General features: G+C 39.2%; 1 protein-coding gene across 1 annotated transcript in view; it reads right to left on the bottom strand.

Annotated features, from left to right (window-relative positions):
* The window catches only part of Malrd1 (MAM and LDL receptor class A domain containing 1), a 602,817-nt gene that overhangs the window by 517,389 nt on the left and 61,793 nt on the right, over nucleotides 1–23,635 (bottom strand). The window contains exons 6-8 of the mRNA XM_076572692.1: nucleotides 5,118–5,219; nucleotides 4,211–4,357; nucleotides 500–666 (exon numbers count right to left, since the gene is read on the bottom strand). Coding sequence (XP_076428807.1) covers nucleotides 500–666; nucleotides 4,211–4,357; nucleotides 5,118–5,219 — 416 coding nt within the window. The remainder of the gene's footprint in view (nucleotides 1–499; nucleotides 667–4,210; nucleotides 4,358–5,117; nucleotides 5,220–23,635) is intronic.

Raw genomic sequence — 23,635 nt, forward strand, 5'->3', positions numbered from 1 at the left:
ATCATTGCTCCTTAGGTTGACCCTAAACTGGAGAAAGAAGACCACCATTCTAGCCTACCAAAGACCATTTCCTCCAGGAAAAGCTCAACTCTGCCCTTCCTCTGTCTTGTAGGGAGATTTATCTCTGTGTGCCCTGGTACATATGTTTCTTCACCTTTAATAAAAGTAGTTTTCATCTACTATAGAAAAAAGAATACTTTTTGCTCTTGCAGAAGACCTGGGCTTGGTTACAAGTACACATGTAGAAGAGAAAGGTCTGACAACCATTGTAACTTCAGCTACAGGTGACCCAACACCTCTTCTGACCCCTGAGGGCATTGTCCATATGCAGTGCACATGAAAACAAGTGGGTATGCACATGCACATAAGTAAGAATCAATAGAATTTAAGAAATAGTGTATGAAGTCTATATGTGACTGAGAAACAGAAAGATAAGTATTTAAGAACAGAAATGTCATATATTCAATGGATTTGAAATAAATGCTAATTTTTTTCTTACCTCATTAGAGTACAGTCTTACTTTCAGTACACTGTTTTCCATAGTGTAATAGAATTGAAGATGGCAGTTCCTGTCTGTGCAATGACATACAGAGCTGTTTAAATATGCACTGCTCTCTACATGTCCAAAAGTAGAAGCATGATTGTTCTTTAGCCACACAAAGTAACCTAAAAGTAAAGACAAAAGAAGCAATTTAGGGAAACAATTATGTGGGTTTTGTTTTTGTTTTTGTTTGTTTTTGAACAAGAATTTTTATGGAATTTTCAAGCCCAGGCTCAAAATATTTTACTTTAAAGGATATGATGCCCGAAAGTGATTATACCAACAACAATTGATAAGCTTTAATTTTACACATCAAATCACTCCTAATTCTTCAAATCAATGTGCAATGGTACCTTCATTGTTGAAATTCAATATTTCTATAAAAGAAATCTGTGATATAAATATTCTACACCATTAAACTAATACCCTACTATTTTCTTTGTGTGCTGTGGATATGTGTGTGTGTCCATGTGTGCCTGTTTGTGGCATGGAGACAAGTGTGTGCACAAATGGAGGCCAGAGGTCAATGTCAGTCATCTTCCTCATTCACTGTCACCTTCTTTCTTGAGAAAGGATCTATTCCGAGGCACCAGCCCAGCATTCTCTTTTAAATGTCACAGTGCATTTTTTCTTTAATAAAAAATCCAGTATATTTTCTCCCAGAATTAATCCTCTTTTATGTTATTTTTCTAGTTTTCACATAAAGATCTTCATAGTTTCAAGTGTGTACAATTTAAAATGCTGTCTTTCTTATAAATCACATGGAAGCAATAGTTATCTATAGTCTTATTAACTACATCTATAGATTTTGTAGTAAACAAAATTATTATAAGTTAATTGTCATTAACTTATTTTCAAGTATTTACAACTAATTTGGGCTGTTATAGAACCTATTACAGCCCAAATTTTGTGATATATTTTGCAAAAATAAAATCTGAAATCTTCAGTACTGTGAAGGTTAGGACATATTCCTATAGCTGCTAAAATAAAATAAAATAAAATAAAATAAACTATCAAATAAAAAGCCCTGTATCAAGCATGTCCTATTTCTTTTTAAGTTGTTGGTCACTGGAGTCCCCTAGGTGGCTCCACATAGTATAGTCTATGGCTGTTGCTCTTGACAGACAGACTTAAGGAAGACTATTAAGAATGCATTTACCAAAGAGATGCAGAAACGCCAAGAATGTCCATGAGGAGTAAAGCCTTGAATCAGTGTCAGCACTCCAGGGAGGTCTTGAAGAGCTAAGTGATGCCATGACAAAAATCACTAATCAACGTGCAACTCTCTTTAATATAAAAAATAATGACTTTTTACACTTGCTATTTGGAAAATTGTATAAGGCATAGTGTAAGACCAGAGCTGGTTTGAAAAGAAAAATCAAGTACCAGAATCAAACACACATAAGTCAGGAAACCTTGGAATGATGAGACTGTAAATCTTATATAAATAGAATTGATATGCAAATATCACTAACAGAAGAAATAGAAACATATAACATGTTGTGTGATAATCTTTTTGAACACTGTGAAGATGTATCTGTTTTATCTCACCTGCCTAAGGCACCTTCTGAAGACCAATAGCTAGGGAGTAGAGGATAGGTGGGACTTCTGGGGAGAAAGAGGAACTGAGAGGGGGGATCTGAGAGGCAGGGAACTCACCAGTAAGATATGAAGGCAGTTTGGCATACAGTATGGAGGAGAGGTAACAAGCCATGTGGCAGAATGTAGATTAATACAAATGGGTTTATTTAAGTTATAAGAGCTACTTGGGAACAAGCTTAAGCTAAGGCCAAGCTTTTATACTTGATAAGAAATCTCTGTGTCATTATTCAGGATCTGGGGATGCAAAGATAGTCCTGTTACAGTAATGTGTTGGTTAGCTCATGTCATCTTGCAACAAACTTACACGCCCCTGGGAAAAGAGATTCTCAATTAAAATTGCCTCCATCAGACTGGCCTAGAGGCATGTCTGTGGAGCTTTTTCTTGATTGATAAGTGATGCAGGAGGTCCCAGTCTACTGTGGGCAGAGCCATCCTTAGGTAAGTGGGCTTGAAATGAGTAAGAAAGGTAGCTGAGCAAGCCATGTGGGCAAGCCTCCTCCTCCGTACAGGTTCCTGCCTGGTCCTGCCCCAGCTTCCCTCCATAACAGACTGTAACCTAAAATCTAAATAAATCCTTTCCTTCCCAGGTTGCTTCTGGTCATGGTGTCTTGTCACAGCAGCAGAAAAGAAAGCTAGAACAGAGAGCACAGGCAGAGAGATGGAAAATTTAGGGATCAGAAAGTAACACCAGTGCACAAATCAATGTAACAGTACTCAAGGATGTCTTTATGGGATTCCTGTGTGTGAATGTGTGTGTGTCTTTGTGTCTTGGCTTATTTTATTTTATTTTGGCTCTGTTTCTTCTGTTTGTTTTATCCTATTCTAGTTTGCTTGTTTTTATTTTATTTTATTATTTCTTAGATGTCTGTTTCCTAGTGAGAAACAGAAAGAAGGTGGATTCAGATTTGAGGGGAGATGGAAAGGAACTGGAAGCTGTAGGGTGAGAGGAAACCATAATCAGATTATATATCTAAAAATTTTATTTCCATAAAAGAAGACAGAAATAAATACTAAGGAATTTTAATTTTTTAATAAAAAATTCAGTGTTTACACAGGTGTGTGTGTGTTTGTGTGTGCAATGTGTGATTAGGTGCCCAGAGAGGCCAAAAGGTGAAGTCAGGTCCCCCAGAGCTGGAGTTCAGGCTGCTGAGAAGCAGCACATGTGGGTGCTGCGATCTGAGCCTGGGTTCCTTGTAAGAAAGCAGATGCTCTTCACAACTGAGTCATTCTCACCAGCCCCCACTTATGTTTTAGCAAATAAATTAGTATTCATATGTATGTATTTAAATTAAGACTATTTAGCCAGTTGGATGGCTTAGCAAGTAACTGTTTATATGGAAAACACAAGCCTGAGGACCTACATTTGATTCCCAAAGCTACATGGTAGAGGGAGAAAAGCAAACCCTCACATAAATTCTATCACACACACACACACAAACACACACACACACACACACACACACACACTGCATACAGTAATAAATAAATAAAATTTTGAATTAAGAATATATATTTAAGAACATGTCAGGTAACATTTCCAAATCAGTAGAAAAAAATAAAAATAAAAAGCAAGTAATAACTGAGAAAGAGGTCAGGGTGGGAATGGTGGAGAGACACATACGCAGATCCTAATAACTACATTACAATAACAGAAGGACATTCCACACTGCAGTGATGAGAACAACTGGGTGAGGGGGGATAGAAGGGAGGGGGAGGGAACAAGAGGAGACAAGGGAGGGGAAACTGTGCTTGGTATGTAAAATACATAAGAAATTTAACAAAAAAAGAGCAACTGGACTTGATAAAAGGCTTTGTTTTTAATTTATTTAAACTAATTCATCTAGACAAAAAGAAAATAATAAAATTAAAAGGGCCAACAGCCAATGTAGCATAATTTTTTTCTTTTACAGGGTTAAAAACATTGTTTTTTGCTTTCAGTATCTATGATGTAATGTACCTTTATTAATATGTATGCTTATCAACACCTCTGGCTTAAAGACTTACTGTTCATCACATAAAGCAGAATTCTAACACTGAGATATAAACTACATTACATTTTATTGGTACCTTCATCATTGCCACTTTGATTTTGCCGGGGTGCAGAGTCCAGTGGAGGGACATCACTTGCTTTTGTGCACATCCAAGAAGTTTGCTCAGCAGTTGCCTCGGTAACCCAGGCACACATGTCAAAGTCAAATCCACAGGTCTGGTACACTAGAGAAGAGAGCAAAGGGCCTTAGTGGATTATTACAGTCTCCTAGAGCGTCTGCTCAACCACAGCTGTATGTTATAATAAACTAAGAGGGTTTCTGCTGAAATACAAGGGCACATTACTATCCTGAACTTTTGGTTCAGTAAAGAGTTGGACTCAGGCAGGTGTATCCAACCTTCTACAACTGGGACATGATGCTTTCATCTACAAAAAGACACTACATACTATCTTAAGTAATGTTTGTTTGGCCAAATTCATAGCTATCCTGGGGTACATCTGACCCACAGGCCAGACACAGTTGCAAGAATACCTAAGCCATTCTATTTTGCAAAAGCTTTTTATTTGATAAAAATGTGGATCTTCTCTAATAAGAACCATTGGCTTAAAAATTAGATTTCAAGTTTTTCTTGCATCATAGCTTTAGAATAAATTGTAAAGTTTCATAATATTTCCCCTTAGCTACTTCATGGAATTATATCCATTAGTTTAATTTACCATTCATCATCAAACCTGAATTTTAAAAGCCAAATATTGCATATGATTATAAGATAATCTTTAATGGTGTGACTTAATAAAATATCACCTTAAATAGATGGTTTTAATCTTGTTCACTGTTCTACTTAACAGCAGACTTTATCATCCAGCTAAAACTAAGACATCAATGCCAACAAAGGTTGGCACGTATATGCTCCTATCTCTAGTTTCTGGGTTTTATAAATTGTGTCCATAGCAACAAGATGGGCATCTCAATTTGACACTTACGTTTCAAACCTTCATCTGCAGAATCAAATTGGTAGAACTCCATATCTGAACAATACAAGTCCTGCTTGGTTTTTGACTCTTCTTGGCATGGTAAAATCTCATCTGTTAAATTTAGAGAATGGTCACAAGTGAGATGCAGGAGCCCTTGGAAACACATCTCTCTCAGAACGTTAACATTCAATAAATATGTTCTTGAACACTTGCATAGCCAGATTACAAAGTCATAATCAGAAAAAAAGAGATAGGGAGACAAAGACAGAGAGACAGAGGAGACAGAGAGAATAAAGCAAACATGCAACTGGATCTATAGTCTAATCAGATTGTGGTAGTATCAATGAAGCCTCCAAAGCAAACCATCAATGTCTTTGCAGAAGCCACCTACACTAACACTGAAATGAAGAGTCTAGGACTGTAACTTGTTCAGGGAACTAACATGGTAGATGGCATTCCCGCCACTGGAAATGAGCTCTACTCGTGAACGAGCTTCTCTGAAGCCCTTTCACATTATGGCTTGTTTTGTGGTAGAGATTATACTTGGAAGTAGACTCACTCTCCCCGCTGCTCATACTGCTACTTGCAGAATATTCTTACTCTCTGAGTAGGAAATACCAAATTTGACTCGCTTGATACTGATATCCCTCACTGGGCCAGGTTTGCATACTCAACAGCAAATGGTGTAGTCCTTGAAAATTTGGGCTCTAGCTGTTTCAACATTCACTTTCATGTTATTTCTCAGTTTCACGATTTCTTCTTCTCCTTTCTTTTTATATTTCTTTTCTTTCTTTCTTTTTTTTTGTTCCTGGAAAATAACTTTGATGAAAACGTAAACTCTATTGAACCTTCAACTTACTTCTGTAAGTGCTACCAATTCTCACAGATCCCAACTTGTTTCCTAACTCACTCTTGAACTTGTACTGGTGATAAAGAGACACAACTCCATTTCTTCATTGCAGCATGATAACTTCTAATGATACTGAATTATTTTCTTATCACTCAAGTGGTCACTCTGCAATGGCCACCTAACATGTATAGCTCCCTCTGTTTGGCACCTCAACTCTCGAAAGACAGTCATGTTTCTTAGTGGCACCAATGAAAATGGGCTGCGTATATGATGGTAATCCCTTAAGATCATACCACATACTGACCCTGGAATCATCTTAGCTTATTTGAGAACATTCCATGGTGTTTGTTCAATGACAGCTTTATCATACCAGCACCTGGCAGCCTATGGTCCTACAGTATCTTCCATTCCTTTTATAATCGGTCATACCTTCATTTCTTTTCTTACAGCTGTGAAGACAGGATGCCTTTCTCTTTATCTTCTCATGCACTTCTAATCTCTCAACGAAAAACTAAATATAACCCTCTACCCAGTCTGCCCTGTATTTATACAGCTGATGGGCATAAAGAGAGGACACAATCATGCAGACTGAAATAAGTTCATTTTTGTGTCTATCCAGTTCATTATAGCACGACACCCCAATTCTCTTTTCTTCAGTCTTAGACAACTATTCATATCCTCCTCATTCTTTCTCACTCCATCATTTCAGTTAGTCATCGTTCTTCACACTTCACTGGGAAAATGAGAGAAACCAGAAGAGACTTGCACAAGCCCCACCTCTTCCTTCTGTGTGCTCCACATCTTCTCTCGTCCGTTGCCCAAGCTCTCCTCTGGACACCCTTTTCAGAAATTGCATATTCTACTTAAGGATTCACTCCAGTAATTTCATGCTCTCTTCTCTACAGCCACATGTCCTCTTTCCTTATGAGATCATTCCCTTTGGTACCCATACAACAGCATTTCACCCATCTTCAAAAGACTCAAAACTTCAACTTACTTCTATAAGCACTGCAGATTCTCATGAATTCAGACTTTTTTAATGCTTACTCTTGAACTTGTCTTAGTGAACTTTTTTCCTTAATGTAAGATTCCTATTATATAAAATCCACTGCTTAGGCCACTTGAAACTGCTCAGTGTCATTTTCTACATCTGCAGCATTATGCAATTAAAATTCACTATGTATTTCCAAAACATTTCGTCACATTAAATAAAATTCCATATCCATTGCTGGTAAGGCTCCATTCTCTCCACAGTCTCAGACGCTGCCTTCTGTCACTGTGGATTTACTCACTGTGTTCTACTGATACAAATGAAGTGATGTGGCACACGGTCTTCTGGATGTAGCTTCTTTTGCTTAGCATGTGTTCATACTGCCTCCATGCTTCATATTTCTCATGCAGTCATATATCTCCATGAGTCATATTTCTCAACCTTTTCTTCCCAACGTTCCCAGTTTCAATGGAAACTGTATCTATCAAGGCTGACTGCTAAGGTATGGTTTCTATTCACTTTTCAGTACTCAACAAACCATTCAATAGCATTGGGCATACTTGATTGCTCCCTAGTCTTGATTTCTGCAGCTTCATTGGAGTGAAGGATGGAAGATGCAAAATGTAGTATTCCCTAAGCTCAGTTTTCTCTTAAGTGATCAGATTTTCACATTGAACTGTAGCTCAGGCTCTATTTCAGACCTTATCTGGACTCCAACTAAGACATTCTCCTGCTGTCTTGGTTATTTCCCTGGAATGATTAAAAAGTACATACAAAAACTAGGCCATAATATAAAATTTATTTTCCTCTGCCCAAACTTTCTCTCTACAGATGTCTTTTCCATCATAAATAATATCCAACTTGTCCTTGTGCTTCACGAATGAAGTTTGCAATCTGCCATCTCTCTCTTTTCTCCTATTCTCTCCCTTCCTCTCCCCTCCTCTCTTCCTCAACCCTACTTCCTCTTCTCTCCCTTCCTTGTCCTCTCTCTTGGCATACTCTCCATCAGAAAATTTTCTATTTTATCTGCAAAACACATGCAAGACTCCATTAATATTACCAGTTCTAGCTCAAAGGACAGCCATCTTATTCCGGATTTTAGTAACATTTTTGCTTGAGTCATGGTATTATGTAACCCACACTGATCATAAATACCGGGTCTTCCTGTCTCTATCAACCACCCCCCTCAAGTTCTAGAAGTACAGGCATGTGCTTCCATGATCTGCTCTAATAGTAGAAGCAAAGATGACCTTGAATTCCTGACCCTCCTACTTTAGCATTCTCCTGAGAGGGGAATCTTTTCAAAAGATGTACTTCTATGAGGGGGACAGTAAAGTCCTTGCCATGACCTTCATCTAGTAAACCAAACTTGCTCCTGCAGGCTTTTGCATTTACATACCTTGCTAATGTGCACATGTCTTGTTCTCTGGACCCCTCAGCCTTTCTGTTCAATTACTATCTGTGAATTTAAGGTCAACATGCTGAGTGTGTTGTTTAAAAGTTTACTCTCTCACCCTCACCTCTGGCACTTCTTCTTAGTCCTCTTACTCATCATTTGATAGAAAGTACATTTATTAATTTGCTTGCTGTCTTTTTACCTCAAATAAAAATACAAGTTCCCTGAATGTAATGAGTATTACTTGTCTTTTTGCTATTGTTTACCTCAATACCTAGAAATATATCTTGGAAAAATGTAGAGTTAAATACATATTTATTTCTTTAACAAATGAGTAAGTGACTAAGATTGAAAGTATTTGGGGATCTCTAGAAATCATCTTTTATTTTATTTGTGATAAAGTAGATCAATTGGTAATAGCAGTTATTACAGTTATTACCAATACCTACATGGTCTGGTTTTTCATAATGAGCATTTGAAAATGATGAATATGCAAATCATCTTGAAAATAAGATACACTGGAAATAAAATTGCACATGCAATTTAGAAAATGATGACAATAAGTGAAGCTAGGATTCAACAATAACAATTACCATGAAACAATTAAAATGGTAATTTTGTGGATTCATATCAGTGCCACAAATCCACCCTTTAGAGCTACCATCATTGGGCATAATTCAATGAAATGTTATATATTGTCTCTGATTTACCACTATTTATACAAGAGTTTAAAAGTATTATACACAAAACTAGCAAAATATTTAAGTGTAAATTTCATTTAATTGAGATATATTTTGTATGGATAGGTATTAAACATTTCTTTTATTCTTTTTCAGTTTAATAACTTTTAGTGTTTTCCCAACCAAATTTATAACCACAAGTAGATTTATGTTTGGATATGGTTTGCATACATTTTCTTTTTTTTTTATGACTTTTTTTTTATTATTATTATTATTTTACAACACCATTCAGTTCAACATAATAGCCACAGAATCCCCTGTTCTCCCCCTCTCGCCCACCCCTCCCCCTAGCCCACCCCCCATTTCCACCTCCTCCAGATCAAGGTCTCCCCCGAGGACCGGGGTTGACCTGGTAGACTCAGTCCAGGCAGGTCCATTCCCCCCTCCCAGACCGAGCCAAGTGTCCCTGCATAAGTCCCAGGATTCAAACAGCCAACTTATGCAACGAGCCCAGGACCTGGCACCAATGCACAGCTGCCTCCCAAACAGATCAAGCCAAATGACTGTCTCATCCATTCAGGGGGCCTGATCCAGTTGGGGACCCCTCAGCCTTTGGTTCATAGATCCTATGCTTCCATTCATTTGGTTATTTGTCCCGGTGCTTTATCCAACCTTGGTTTCAACAATTCTCGCTCATATAAACCCTCTTCTTACTCACTAATTAGACTCCCAGTGCTCCACCAGGGGCCCAGCCGTGGATGTCTGCCTTCAGATTCCTCAGTCCTTGGATGGGGTTTATGGCACCACTATCTGGGTGTCTGGCCATCCCATCACCAGAGTAGATCAGTTCCTGCCGTCTCGTGACCATTGCCAGCAGTCTTTTGAGGGGGTATCTTTGTGGATCTCCGTGGGCCTCCCTAGCTCTCTGTTTCCTCCCCTTCTCACCTTCTCATGTGGTCTTCATTTACCATGGTCTCCTATTCCTTGTTCTCCCTCTCTTTTCTTTTTTTTTTTTTTGGTTTTTCGAGACAGGGTTTCTCTTGTGTAGCTTTGCGCCTTTCCTGGAACTCACTTGGTAGCCCAGGCTGGCCTCGAACTCACAGAGATCCGCCTGGCTCTGCCTCCCGAGTGCTGGGATTAAAGGCGTGCGCCACCACCGCCCGGCCTCTTTTCTTGATCCAGTTAGGATCTCCCACTCTTTCCCTCGACTGTCGCCCTTCATTGTTCCCACTCATGACCAGCTATTCATGTAGATCTCGTCCATTTCTCCGTGTCTTTTTTTGGGGTCCCGTTTTCCAGGTAGCCTCACTGGTGATGTGAGTAGCAGTCTAGTCATCCTTGTTCCACATCTAGCATCTTCCTATGAGTGAGTACATACCATATTTGTCTTTCTGAGTCTGGGTTACCTCACTCAGGATGATTTTTTCTAGATCCATCCATTTGCCTGCAAACCTCATGATGTCATTGTTTTTCTCTGCTGAGTAGTATTCCATTGTGTATATGTGCCACAATTTATTTATCCATTCTTCAGTTGAAGGGCATCTAGGTTGTTTCCAGGTATTGGCTATTACAAACAATGCTGATATGAACATAGCTGAGCAAGTGCTCTTGTGGTATGATTGAGCATTTCTTGGGTATATGCCCAGGAGTGGTATAGCTGGATCTTGGGGGAGATTGATTCCCAATTTTCTAAGAAAGCGCCATATTGATTTCCAGAGTGGTTGTACAAGCTTGCATTCCCACCAGCAGTGGAGGAGAGTTCCCCTAGTTCCACATCCTCTCCAGCATAAAGTGTCTTCAGTGTTTTTGATCTTAGCCACTCTGACAGGCGTAAGGTGGTATCTCAGAGTTGTCTTGATTTGCATTTCCCTGATGATTAGGGAAGTTGAGCAATTCCTTAAATGTCTTTCAGCCATTTGGGATTCCTCTGTTGAGAATTCTCTGTTTAGTTCTAAAGCCCATTTCTCAATTGGACTGTTGGTCATTTTGATGTCTAATTTCTTGAGTTCCTTATATATTCTGGATATCAGTCCTCTGTCAGATGTGGGGTTGGTGAAGATCTTTTCCCATTCTGTAGGCTGTCGCTTTGCCTTGTTGACCGTATCCTTTGCTCTACAAAAGCTTCTCAGTTTCAAGAGGTCCCATTGATTGATTGTTTGTCTCAGTGTCTGTGCTACTGGTGTTATATTTAGGAAGTGATCTCCTATGCCAAGGCGTTCAAGACTATTTCCTACTTTCTCTTCTAGCAGGTTCAGAGTAGCTGGATTTATGTTGAGGTCTTTGATCCACTTGGACTTAAGTTTTGTGCACGGTGACAGATATGGATCTATTTGCATCCTTCTACACGCTGATATCCAGTTATGCCAGCACCATTTGTTGAAGATGCTTTCTTTTTTCCATTGTATACTTTTGGCTTCTTTGTCAAAAATTATATGTCCATAGGTGTGTGGGTTAATGTCAGGGTCTTCAATTCGATTCCATTGGTCCACATGTCGGTTTTTATGCCAATACCAGGCTGTTTTTATTACTGTAGCTCTATAGTAGAGCTTGAAGTCGGGGATTGTGATGCCTCCAGAAGTTGTTTTATTGTACAGGTTTCTTTTAGCTATCCTGGGTTTTTTGTTTTTCCATATGAAGTTGAGTATTGTTCTTTCCAGATCTGTGAAGAATTGTGTTGGTATTTTGATGGGGATTGCATTGAATCTGTAAATTGCTTTTGGTAAGATTGCCATTTTTACTATGTTAACCCTGCCTATCCATGAGCATGGGAGATCTTTCCATTTTCTGACATCTTCTTCAATTTCTTTTTTCAGGGACTTAAAGTTCTTGTCATATAGGTCCTTCACTTGCTTGGTTAGTGTTACCCCAAGGTATTTTATGTCATTTGTGGCTATTGTAAAGGGTGATGTATCTCTAATTGCCTTCTCAGCTTCTTTGTCCATTGTATATAGGAGGGCTACTGATTTTTTTGAGTTGATCTTGTATCCTGCTATGTTGCTGAAGGTGTTTATAAGCTTTATCAATTCCTGGGTGGAATCTTTGGAGTCACTCAAGTATACTATCATGTCGTCTGCAAATAGGGAAAGCTTGACTTCTTCCTTTCCAATTTGAATCCCCTTAATCTCCTTATGTTGTCTTATTGCTCTGGCTAGAACTTCAAGTACTATATTGAATAAGTATGGGGAGAGTGGACAGCCTTGTCTCGTTCCTGATTTGAGTGGAATTGCTTTGAGTTTCTCTCCATTTAATTTGATGTTGGCTGTTGGTTTGCTATATATTGCCTTTATTATGTTTAGGTATGTTCCCTGTATTCCTGATCGCTCCAAGACTTTTATCATGAAGGGGTGTTGGATTTTGTCAAATGCCTTTTCTGCATCTAGTGAGATGATCATGTGGTTTTTTTCTTTGAGTTTGTTTATATGGTGTATTACATTGATGGACTTTCGTATGTTGAACCACCCTTGCATCCCTGGGATGAAGCCTACTTGATCATGGTGGATAATTGTTCTGATGTGTTCTTGGAGTCTGTTTGCCAGTATTTTATTGAGTATTTTTTTTTTTTTGGTTTTTTCGAGACAGGGTTTCTCTGTGTAGCTTTGCGCCTTTCCTGGGACTCGCTTGGTAGCCCAGGCTGGCCTCGAACTCACAGAGATCCGCCTGGCTCTGCCTCCCGAGTGCTGGGATTAAAGGCGTGCGCCACCACCGCCCGGCAATTTATTGAGTATTTTTGCATCAATGTTCATGAGGGAGATCGGTCTGTAGTTCTCTTTCTTTGTTGCATCCTTGTTTGGTTTAGGAATCAGGGTAATTGTAGCCTCATAGAAGGAGTTTGGTAATGTTCCTTCTGTTTCTATTATGTGGAACAATTTAGAGAGTATTGGTATTAACTCTTCTTTGAAGATCTGGTAGAATTCTGCACTGAAACCATCTGGTCCTGGGCTTTTTTTGGTTGGGAGACCTTTAATGACTGTTTCTATTTCCTTAGGGGTTATTGGACTATTTAAATAGTTTATCTGGTCTTGATTGAACTTAGGTATGTGGTATCTATCCAGAAAAATGTCCATTTCTTTTAGGTTTTCCAGTTTTGTGGAGTAGAGGTTTTTGAAATATGACCTTATAATTCTCTGGATTTCCTCAATGTCTGTTGTTATGTCCCCCTTTTCATTTCTGATTTTGTTGATTTGGATTCTCTCTCTCTGTCTTTTGGTTAGTTTGGATAAGGGCTTGTCTATCTTGTTGATTTTCTCAAAGAACCAACTCTTTGTTTCATTAATTTTTTGTATTATTCTCTTAGTTTCTAATTTATTAATTTCACCTCTCACTTTGATAATTTCCTGGCGTCTATTCTTCCTGGGAGACTTTGCTTCTTCTTGTTCTAGAGCTTTCAGATGTGCTGTTAATTCACTAGTGTGCGATTTCTCCAACTTCTTTATGTGGGCATTTAGTGCTATGAATTTCCCTCTTAACACTGCTTTCATAGTGTCCCATAAGTTTGGGTATGTGGTGTCTTCATTTTCATTGATCTCTAGGAAGTCTTTAATTTCTTTCTTTATTTCTTCCTTAACCCATTGGTGATTCAGTTGAGCATTATTCAGTTTCCATGAGGTTGTAGGTTTTCTGTAGTTTTTGTTGTTGTTGAAATCTAGCTTTAAACCATGGTGATCTGATAGAACACAGGAGGTTATTCTGATTGTTTTGTATCTGTTGAGATTTGCTTTGTGGCCAAGTATATGGTCGATTTTAGAGAAAGTTCCATGGGGTGCTGAGAAGAAAGTATATTCTTTCTTGTTAGGATGGAATGTTCTGTAGATATCTATTAGGTCCAATTGGGTCATGACATCAGTTAAGTCCTTTATTTCTCTGTTAAGTTTCGATTTGGGAGATCTGTCCAGTGGTGAAAGTGGGGAGTTGAGATCTCCCACTATTAATGTGTGGGGTTTTATATGTGGTTTAAGCTTTAGTAATGTTTCTTTTACATATGTGGGTGCCCTTGTGTTTGGGGCATATATGTTCAGAATTGAAACTTCATCTTGGTCGATCTTTCCTGTGACGAGGATGTAATGTCCTTCTTGATCTCTTTTGATTGATTTTAGTTTGAAGTCTATTTTGTTGGATATCAGGATGGCTACCCCTGCTTGTTTCTTAAGACCATTTGATTGAAAAGTCTTTTCCCAGCCTTTTATTCTTAGGTAGTGTCTATCTTTGAATTTGAGATGTGTTTCTTGTATGCAGCAGAAAGATGGGTCCTGCTTTCGTATCCATTCTGTAAGTCTATGTCTTTTTATAGGTGAATTAAGTCCGTTGATATTAAGGGATATTAATGACCAGTGATTCTTCATCCCTGTTATTTTTGGTGGTAGAGTGTGTGTACTTCTCTTCTTTGGGGTTTACTGTTGTGGCTTTATCTATTGCCTGTGTTTTCAAGTGTGTATCTGACTTCCCTCGGTTGGAATTTTCCTTCTAGTGCTTTCTGTAGGGCTGGGTTTGTGGATAGGTATTGTTTAAATCTGGCTTTGTCTTCGAATGTCTTGTTCCTTCCGTCTATGATGATTGAAAGTTTTGCTGGGTATATTAGTCTGGGCTGACATCCATGGTCTCTTACTGTCTGCATTACATCTGTCCAGGTCCTTCTGGCTTTCAAAGTCTCCATTGAGAAATCGGGTGTTATTCTGATGGGTTTACCTTTATAGGTCACTTGGCCTTTTTCCTTGGCTGCTCTTAATATTCTTTCTTTATTCTGTACATTTAGTTGTTTAATTATTATGTGTCGAGGTGACTTTTTTGGGGGGTCTAGTCTGTTTGGTGTTCTATAGGCTTCTTGTATCTTCATAGGCATTTCCTTCTTTAAGTTGGGAAAGTTTTCTTCTATAATTTTGTTGAATATATTTTCTGTGCCTTTGAGTTGGTATTCTTCACCTTCTTCTATCCCTATAATTCGTAAGTTTGGTCTTTTTATGGTGTCCCAGATTTCTTGGACATTTTGGTTCATGACTTTGTTGGCTTTAGTGTTTCCTTCGACTGATGGAACTATTTCTTCTACTGTATCTTCAATGCCAGAAATCCTCTCTTCCATCTCTTGCATTCTGTTGGTTATACTTGCATCCGAAGTTCCTGATCTTTTACTCAGGTTTTCTATTTCCAGCATTCCCTCTGTTTGTGTCTTTTTTATTTTTTCAATTTCCCTTTTCAGTTCTTGGACTGTTTCTTTTGTTTGTTTCATTGCTTTTTCATGATTTTCTTTCAGTGCTTTATTGTTTTCTTCCAGGACTTTAATGTTTTCTTCCAGGACTTTAATGTTTTCTTCCAGGACTTTATTGTTTTCTTGGAGGGCTTTATTGTTTTCTTCTAATTTGTTTGCCCTTTCCTCTAGTTGTTTACATCGTTCTTCCAATTTTCTTGTCTTTTCCTCTACACAAGCCTCTACCTTCTTCATGAAGTTACTCATAAGGCTACTTTCTTCTGCTTCTTCCAATTTTTGGTGTTCAGGTCTAGATGTTGGAGGCGAGCTAGGTTCTGGTGATGCTGTATTGCTCTTCATTTTGCTGTATGTACTTCTGCCTTGACGTCTGCCCATCTCCTTGTGGTTCCTTCTTGGTCTTATCAGTGTACTTGTTTCACAAAGAGCTGACAGACTCAGGAAGACTCTCTTGTCCAAAAGGGAGTTCTCTTGTCCAACTCTCTCTGGTCCAGAAGGGAAGTCGGGGACAGGCTGGGAGCTGGGGGCCGGTCTCTAAGTCTCAGGAAGTGGCTGGGGTCTTGGGCAGATGGGCGTGGGAGCAGGGCGCGGAGATTGCAGGGGCTTCCGGGGGGGGGGCTGGAAAAGGGGATCCCTCCCGGTGGGGCTAGAAGGGGAGCTGCCCAGTGGCCAGAACCCGGCGCCAAGCTGTGCAGGCCTCCCCGCAGTGGCTGGTGCCCAGGGATGGGGTCCGGGCTGGACCCGGGTACTCACCTCTGGTCCAGAAGGGAAGTCGGGGGCAGGCTGGGAGTTGGGGGCCGGTCTCAAAGTCTCAGGAAGTGGCTGGGGTCTCGGGCAGATGGGCGTGGGGGCAGGGCGCGGAGACTGCAGGGGCTGCTGGGGGCTTGGAAAAGGGGATCCCTCCCGGTGGGGCTAGAAGGGGAGCTGCCCGGTGGCCAGAACCCGGCGCCAAGCTGTGCAGGCCTCCCCGCAGTGGCTGGTGCCCAGGGATGGGGTCCGGGCTGGACCCGGGGACTCACCTCTGGTCCAGAAGGGAAGTCGGGGGCAGGCTGGGAGCTGGGGGCTGGTCTCTAAGTCTCAGGAAGTGGCTGGAGTTTCGGGCAGATGGGCGTGGGGGCAGGGCGCGGAGACTGCAGGGGCTGTCGGGGGGCTTGGAAAAGGGGATCCCTCCCGGTGGGGCTAGAAGGGGAGCTGCCCGGTGGCCAGAACCCGGCGCCAAGCTGTGCAGGCCTCCCCGCAGTGGCTGGTGCCCAGGGATGGGGTCCGGGCTGGACCCGGGGACTCACCTCTGGTCCAGAAGGGCGGTTTGCATACATTTTCAATCAATAAATCTTCCAGGAAGCTCATTTTATTTTAGTTTATTCAATACAATTGCTCACGATCATTCATAGAAATACATTCATTCTCTCCTTCCCCCTTCTCTTTTTCTCCTCTCTCTCCCTCCCTCCTCTTTTCCTAACTCCTTGTCTTACATTGTACTGCCATCTCAAATTACAGAAATTCTTAAGTGAGGTCATTAAAATCTCTCATCTTCAATAGAAGCGAGGTTTGCCAACCACCTCAAGGCATCTAGACTGATGAAGTCACATGTCTAAAGAGAGCCATCCTTCAAAGCTTATCTTACAAAAACAGGTTGTGTGCAATTGGCCAGTAATTCTTAAACATTAGATAATGAATTCCAGGTCTGTTGCAGTGAAAGTTACAATGACATCCAATTTTGACCCTAAAGGTTTTAGATAATTTTTCTCAGTTTTCTTTAATTAATAATGGATTTAAATTAATAATTATTGGTTCTTAAAAGGTTACTGGAAAACTAACATTTTAAGATGGTAAGTAGGATTTTAGTTGCTTAACTGGATAATATTTATGCATCATGAAGATTCTAATTAAGCAATGATTTGTACATTGGCGTCATTTTACAAATGACACTGAAGTAAAGTCCTGAAAACCCAATCAAAAATATTCACAGAATTTCACAATATTCTGATTATGAGCCACAGCATGCAATCATTATAAAAATTATAATCATCAATTTATTCAAGAATCAATCAGTGTTATTCAAGAATCACTGATTAAATATATTTTATTTCAGGATAGTCACAAGCCTTGATTTCTATTTTGTACTCACTATGTTTGGGAGAGTCTAAAGATATTTCTTCCAATAAATGTACAATGAACTTAGTATCTTGGGAAGAGCAGTAGCTCTATAGAATGTTCTTCTTAGAAGTAGGGGAAATGTCTGAAAGATTTCCCTAATACTATAAAAAGAACCTACTTTTGCTGTCTCAGTAAAGAATTAAGAAATGATCAAAGTATAATTATTTATTTCTATAAAGTTATTTTACAGTAAAATTTAATATACTCTTACTAAAAAATAGGGTTAACTCTAAACATATTATTACTAAGATGCATAAACCACACCATCTGTATTTTTCAAATTTGAAAAGCTACCATTGTTTTATAAATTTTTTTTAACTTAACCTCTAGTAAACTCAACATTTATTTCTTCTTGATATCTTTTGTCAGTGTTTTGTAGCTTTCTAAGTACAGATCAAACTCATATTTGTTACATGTATATTTAAGAATTCTTTTTACTCTACTGTATGTGGAGCCATTTTTCTGATGTTGATTTTCAGTGGCTCATTGCTATTACATGAAGACAAATTTGATTCTTCTTCGACTTTGTCATCTGGTACTATGTCAAGTTAATTTTCCAGTTCTAAAGATTTTTAAAAACTAGATTCCATGAGACTGTTTGAATATATTATCCAAATAGGGAAGTATACTTTATTCTATTACCATTGTGTACCCTGCTTATGTGTATTGCTCTATTGTATCACTTAGGATTTTTGGTATGTTGTTGAATAAGAGTGATGAATGGACAACCTTTCCTGGGTCCAGTTTTAGGGCAAAGCATCATTCTTTCATCATTAGGTTTAATGTTAGCTTTAGGATTTGAGGGCATTTATCATGTTACATAAGTTCATAGGTCTTCCTAGTATTTTGAATTTTGTCAAACAATTATTCTGGGTCAATAGAGGCAAGTGCATGGTCATTTCTTCTTTAGTTTGTTTACATGGTGTCACAAATTGATTGCTTTACAAATACTAAGCCAGTCTTGCATTTCGATTGATTGTATTTTATAACATTTTACTGAAAACTTCTGTGGTTCTGTATGAACACTAACCATTAAAGGAGAATAATATTTTGTGGATTTTGTCTGGATTTGTGTTGTGCAGCATAGGCCTTTCAGAATGAAGTAGAACATGTTCTCATTTCTATTTGCTATACTGAAAAGAACAAATACAATTTTATTTTTGAAAATTTTCAACATGATTTGCAAGTGAAATAATGTTGTCTTAGAATTTTCTTCCATGAAAAAGGTTCATTATGAATTTTTTACTAAACATAAAATTCTTTAGGTTATTACTTCCTTACTAATGAATTTTAATAGTATGTCTTTGAAAGAATCTACCACAAATGAATTGTTACATACAGTTATTTGTAGTATTCTGTGTTATTAGTGTAATATCTAAAGATCTTTTTTGTTAGCCTCCATTTCACTGATGATATTGGTAATCTATGTCTTCTGTATTTTTATTTTGGCTAATCTAACAAAACCATTAGCTTCATTACCTTTTATAATAATTGTCCTTTGTTTCTGTGTTTTTTTTCTTATTCCAAATCATTATCAGTGTCATCATTTACTTCCCCTACATATGATATTTTAGATTCTGTCTGTATTTGAGAGAGAGACAGAGACAGAGTCAGAGAGAGACAGAGAATATATTTGCCTGTCACAGACTACAGTGTTACCAAAAACGGCTGTGATGGTTTAAATAAGAATGGCCCCATAGACTCATGCATTTGAATGCTTAATCACCAAGGAGTAGAAATGTTTGGTAGGGTTAGAAGGATTTGGAGATATGGCCTTCTTGGAGGAAGTTTGTCACTGGAGCTGGGCTTTGAGGTATCAAACTCCCATTCAAGACCTGTCTCCTTATCTCTGCCTATGGATCAGGAGGTGGCTCTCATCTCCATTTCCAGCACCAAGCCTGTCATGTCTGCCACAATGCTCCCTGCTGTGACGATAATGGACTAAGCCTCTGAAACTAAACCAAGCTCCCAACTAAATGCTTTCTCTTATAAGAGTTGCCTTGGTTGTGATGTCTCTTCATCCAACTAGTACAGCGACTAAGACAAAGGAGAAATTGTGTTTCTACTCAATCTGATTACTAAAGTCCCAGTCTTCTGGTAGTGGTTAGGATTTCATCATATGACTGAGTGGAGGAGGAGTCAAATTAGCATTTAGCTGTGAAATTTTAGTCCTTTCATAATTTTCTTGCCCCAGATTGAAGACTTTGCTTGCTTTCTATTGTTGTGGCCCTGAGATGAAACTGTTTCATACAAACATTGCTTTCTACTGTTTTTGTAGTTTAACCACTATATTGTTTAAAAATATTTTTAATAAACATCAATTGTTAAACATTCATAGGTTATTTTGTTCAAGTACATTATATGGTGTTTTTGATGACTTTCTGTGTATGCCTTCTATTCTCATTGGAAGACATGTAATGAAGTGTAGTAGTAGGACAGGCCCATAGGGTCAAGAAAATTGGCTCAAACCTATTGGTTGAAATATTAAGATGACTCCACATAGTTAAAAGGGAGGTTTATTTTGTGGGGTAACTAACAAGTGAAGGGATAGGTTACAGGGTCTGGAAAAGATGAAGCCCAGTCCAGCGGTGTTCTCTGAAGAACTCTGCTTGGTCTACCTCCAGTGTCCAGGATCCAGGAACTAAGAGAGCTGGCACATCCGGATGTCAAGTCTTAAGTGCTCCTGTCTCAGCCCCACCTCATAGTCATGACAGTTACTTGAAGCCTCAATGGGGGTAGTACTTCCAGGACAAAGTGGAACAGCTACCCACTACATAAACCAGTTGCCAAGACATGCACATAATATCCTTCCTTATGAGCCAACAATTTTCCATATGAACTTTCTCAGTTTTGATGACAAGGGGCTCAGTCCAGACTATAAGCACTAGGCATCTCTGCCAAGGAACACACCCCTGCCCCTGGTGAGATGGAGAGATCCTATCTCCTTCCAATGGCAACTGCCAGCTGACCCATGGGAGAGGATATGCTTGTGTTTTTCCTCAGAATGCCATTATGCCAATATGGGTCCCAACAAGAGATGTGCACCTGACCACAGATCAGCCTGCTTCCACCAAAGGAGGAAATAACTCAAGATGGGTAAGGTGTATACTCCCCTTCCTTGCTTCTATTGCCCCTCTAAAGGCTGAAGACTTTTCCCTCATTTTGTTTGATACCTTTTGAGATGAGGAACATTAGTTTAGCACACTAGGAGCTAACTAAATATATTAAGGGCTCATGGTCAGCTAAGTTTCTATATTATTCATTACAGCTAACATATTAAATTTTCCAATTGAATCAGACAAGGGCAGAGGTTATGGCTGTTGACCCTTTATTTTTTTTGAAAAGGTTTGGCACAATATAAAAAGGCTGTTTGATCCCTTTTTGATTCTCATTTATGTTTTGATTGGCAGATGGTGCTTTTAATCTTTCTCCTTTTTAAGTGTCTCCCATAGCACATCTGGCAACAACAGGTGGCCACTAAGGCAACTTTACAGGTATTAATGGCTCTTCGACATCCACATCATAGCCCTCCACAGGAAGTTATGCATGCTTGGCTTTCTGAATTTCAAAAGGCTACTGCTTGATCCTCCCCACCCAGGGTGACTCCCCAACGATGGACACTCTTTAAGGTCTAATAGTCAATAATGGGTAAGAGCTTGTTTGGCAAGCCATCCTAAGACAGGCATAATCCAGTTGCTGAGCACCCCCTGACGTGGGGTCAACAAGTCTGGAGCAAAGAACTCTGATCCCGTTGAGCACCCATATAATAAAATAAAAAGGGTGGATATGTAGTAGGACAGGCCCATAGCGTCAAGGAAATTGGCTCAAACCAGTTGCTAAGAAATGCACATAATGTACTTCCTTATGAGCCAACATAGAGTCTGCCTAAGGACCTAGCAACAGGTGCTGTACAGAGTTTCTGATCATGCCCAGTCAATGAGCGATGACCACACAATGTCACCAGATTGGGACACAACCTGGGTGCTGGGAAGAGGGTATATTAGGCTTTCCCAGTTACTGAATAAACAAATCTGTTGTTTGCCTTTCACCTGACTCCCGGTGTCTGTGTCATTGATGCCACACCTTCTCACCCCCTCCCCTGAAGGAGCCATTAGGACCAGCAACAATGAAGTCTCCTGGTGTAACCATTCATTGCTTTTAATTCCAACAATATTTTATTTTTTTCTTTATTAAAAAATTTTTATTCATTTTTCATACCAACCAAAGATCCCCTCTCTTTCTCCTCCTGCTCCCCCGAGCCTTACCTCCCCACAACCACCTCTCCATTCCATCCTCTGAAAAGGTAAGGCCTCCCATGGGAAGTCATCAAAGCCTGGTACATTCAGTTGAGGCAGGTCCAAGCTCCTCCCCCTGCATCAAATCTATGCAAGGTGTCCCACCATATGTAATGGGCTCCAAAAAAGCCAGCCCATGCACCAGGAATAACAGATTCTGTTCCTACTGACAGGGGCTTCTTAAGTAGACCAAGCTACACAACTGCCTCAGCTATGCAGAGGGCCTAGTCCAGTCTGGAAGCCCCACAGCTGTTTGTCTAAAGTTCATGAGTTCCCACCATTTTGGTTCTGTTGTCTCTGTAGATTTCCCCATCATGCTCTTGATGCTCCTTGCTCATAGAATCTCTCTTCCCTCTCTTTGACTGTCTTCCTGGAGTTGGCCTGGTGCTTGGCTTAGATTGCTAGCAATAGTAGAGAGGGTGCCTGAGCTGGCCTACCCTGAAAATCGGATTGGTGAATACCCTAACTCTCATCATAGTGCCTTTCTCCAGGAACTGATGGAAGCAGATGTAGAGATCCAACAATATTTTCTTGTTGTTTTGAAATACTGTCATTGAAGCCATATATGTTAGATTGTGGGTGTTTTGTTTGTTTGTTGCTTGTCTTATTTTGTTTTTGGTGAACTTACCTTTAACCATTATGTAATACAGTGTTCCTGCTTAGCACTGTTAATTTCCATAGTATGGAGGCACATTTTGACACTGATATAGCCACTCCACTTTGGATAGAGATGCGCAATGTGTCTTTCTCCATCTTTTTCTTTTGCAGTTGTTTTGTTTTATTTATTGAGACGAGCCTTGAGTAGAGTAATCTTGAACTGTGATCCTCCTGCCTCAATCTTGGGAGAGCAGTGACCACAGGAGTATCCCACCATGCCCAGCTGTCACCTCCCCTTGCTTTTGATTAATATATGTAATTATAGTTAAAATGAGATTTCATAGGATAAAATTGGTTCACCTTTTTATCCTAACTGGCAGTCTCTGACTTCTAATAGTAATTGCTCTTTGATTGCAATAAAATTGGCAATTTTATTATTTTTGTTTGTCTACTCTGCATTTATTACTCTGTGTTTGTTTATAGCATCCCTTACCATATTTTTATCTCCACTATCTATTTCTCTTGGCCTTTGAGTGTATTATTTCAAAAGTTGACTATTTTGATACATTCATTTTCCATATGCCTGTTGTCATATATTCATTGTGACTCTGATGATATGCATACTTTAACATTTTCTTTGTTTGTTAGTACTTCCAGTAAATTGCAGAAATCTTACAGCCCTAGAAATTGTCCATTAGCCACTTCATGCAGTCATTAGATTTGTTAATCTCCTTTCATTGAAGGTACAAGATAGTACAGAGATATTCCAACGTGTGTGTGTATGTGTGTGTGAGAGAGAGATAGAGAGAGAGAGACAGAGAGACAGACAAAGAGCAAGAGCAAGAGCAAGAGAGAGAGAGAGAGAGAGAGAGAGAGAGAGAGAGAGAGAGAGAGAGAGGTAAACATAACCATTTATCTCATATACTATCCTATATGTTTTTAAGGGAGAAAATTCCTCTATATCTGGATATTTTTAAGATGATTCTTCTTCATTTATTTTTGGAGTTATTAGTTTTGTTCTAGTTTTGATTTTATGTTTTTGGTTACACCAGGAAAAGTCATCAGCATTTCCTTTTAGAGATGTCCTTCCAGTGATGAATACAGCGATGATAAAAATAGGGAATAAAGAGACAAAATAGATTTTGAAAGACAATAGAAAATTGAAATTTACTCCTATAAACAGATGGATTTTCAGTTTCTAAGGCAAAACTACTTACTTAACTCAGAAACTGGTTCCCACTGCCTATCCTTATTCCAGAAACAAAAGTAAATATTCAGAAGAATTTTGTGCTCCCTAGCAATGAAGGTCATCCATATAAGCATTGCCTGACCAATAACACAGTCAAAAATAGCATCCCTGTCTCT

The sequence above is a fragment of the Peromyscus maniculatus genome, chromosome 5 (assembly GCF_049852395.1).
Source record: "Peromyscus maniculatus bairdii isolate BWxNUB_F1_BW_parent chromosome 5, HU_Pman_BW_mat_3.1, whole genome shotgun sequence".
Taxonomy (NCBI): Eukaryota; Metazoa; Chordata; class Mammalia; order Rodentia; family Cricetidae; genus Peromyscus; species Peromyscus maniculatus.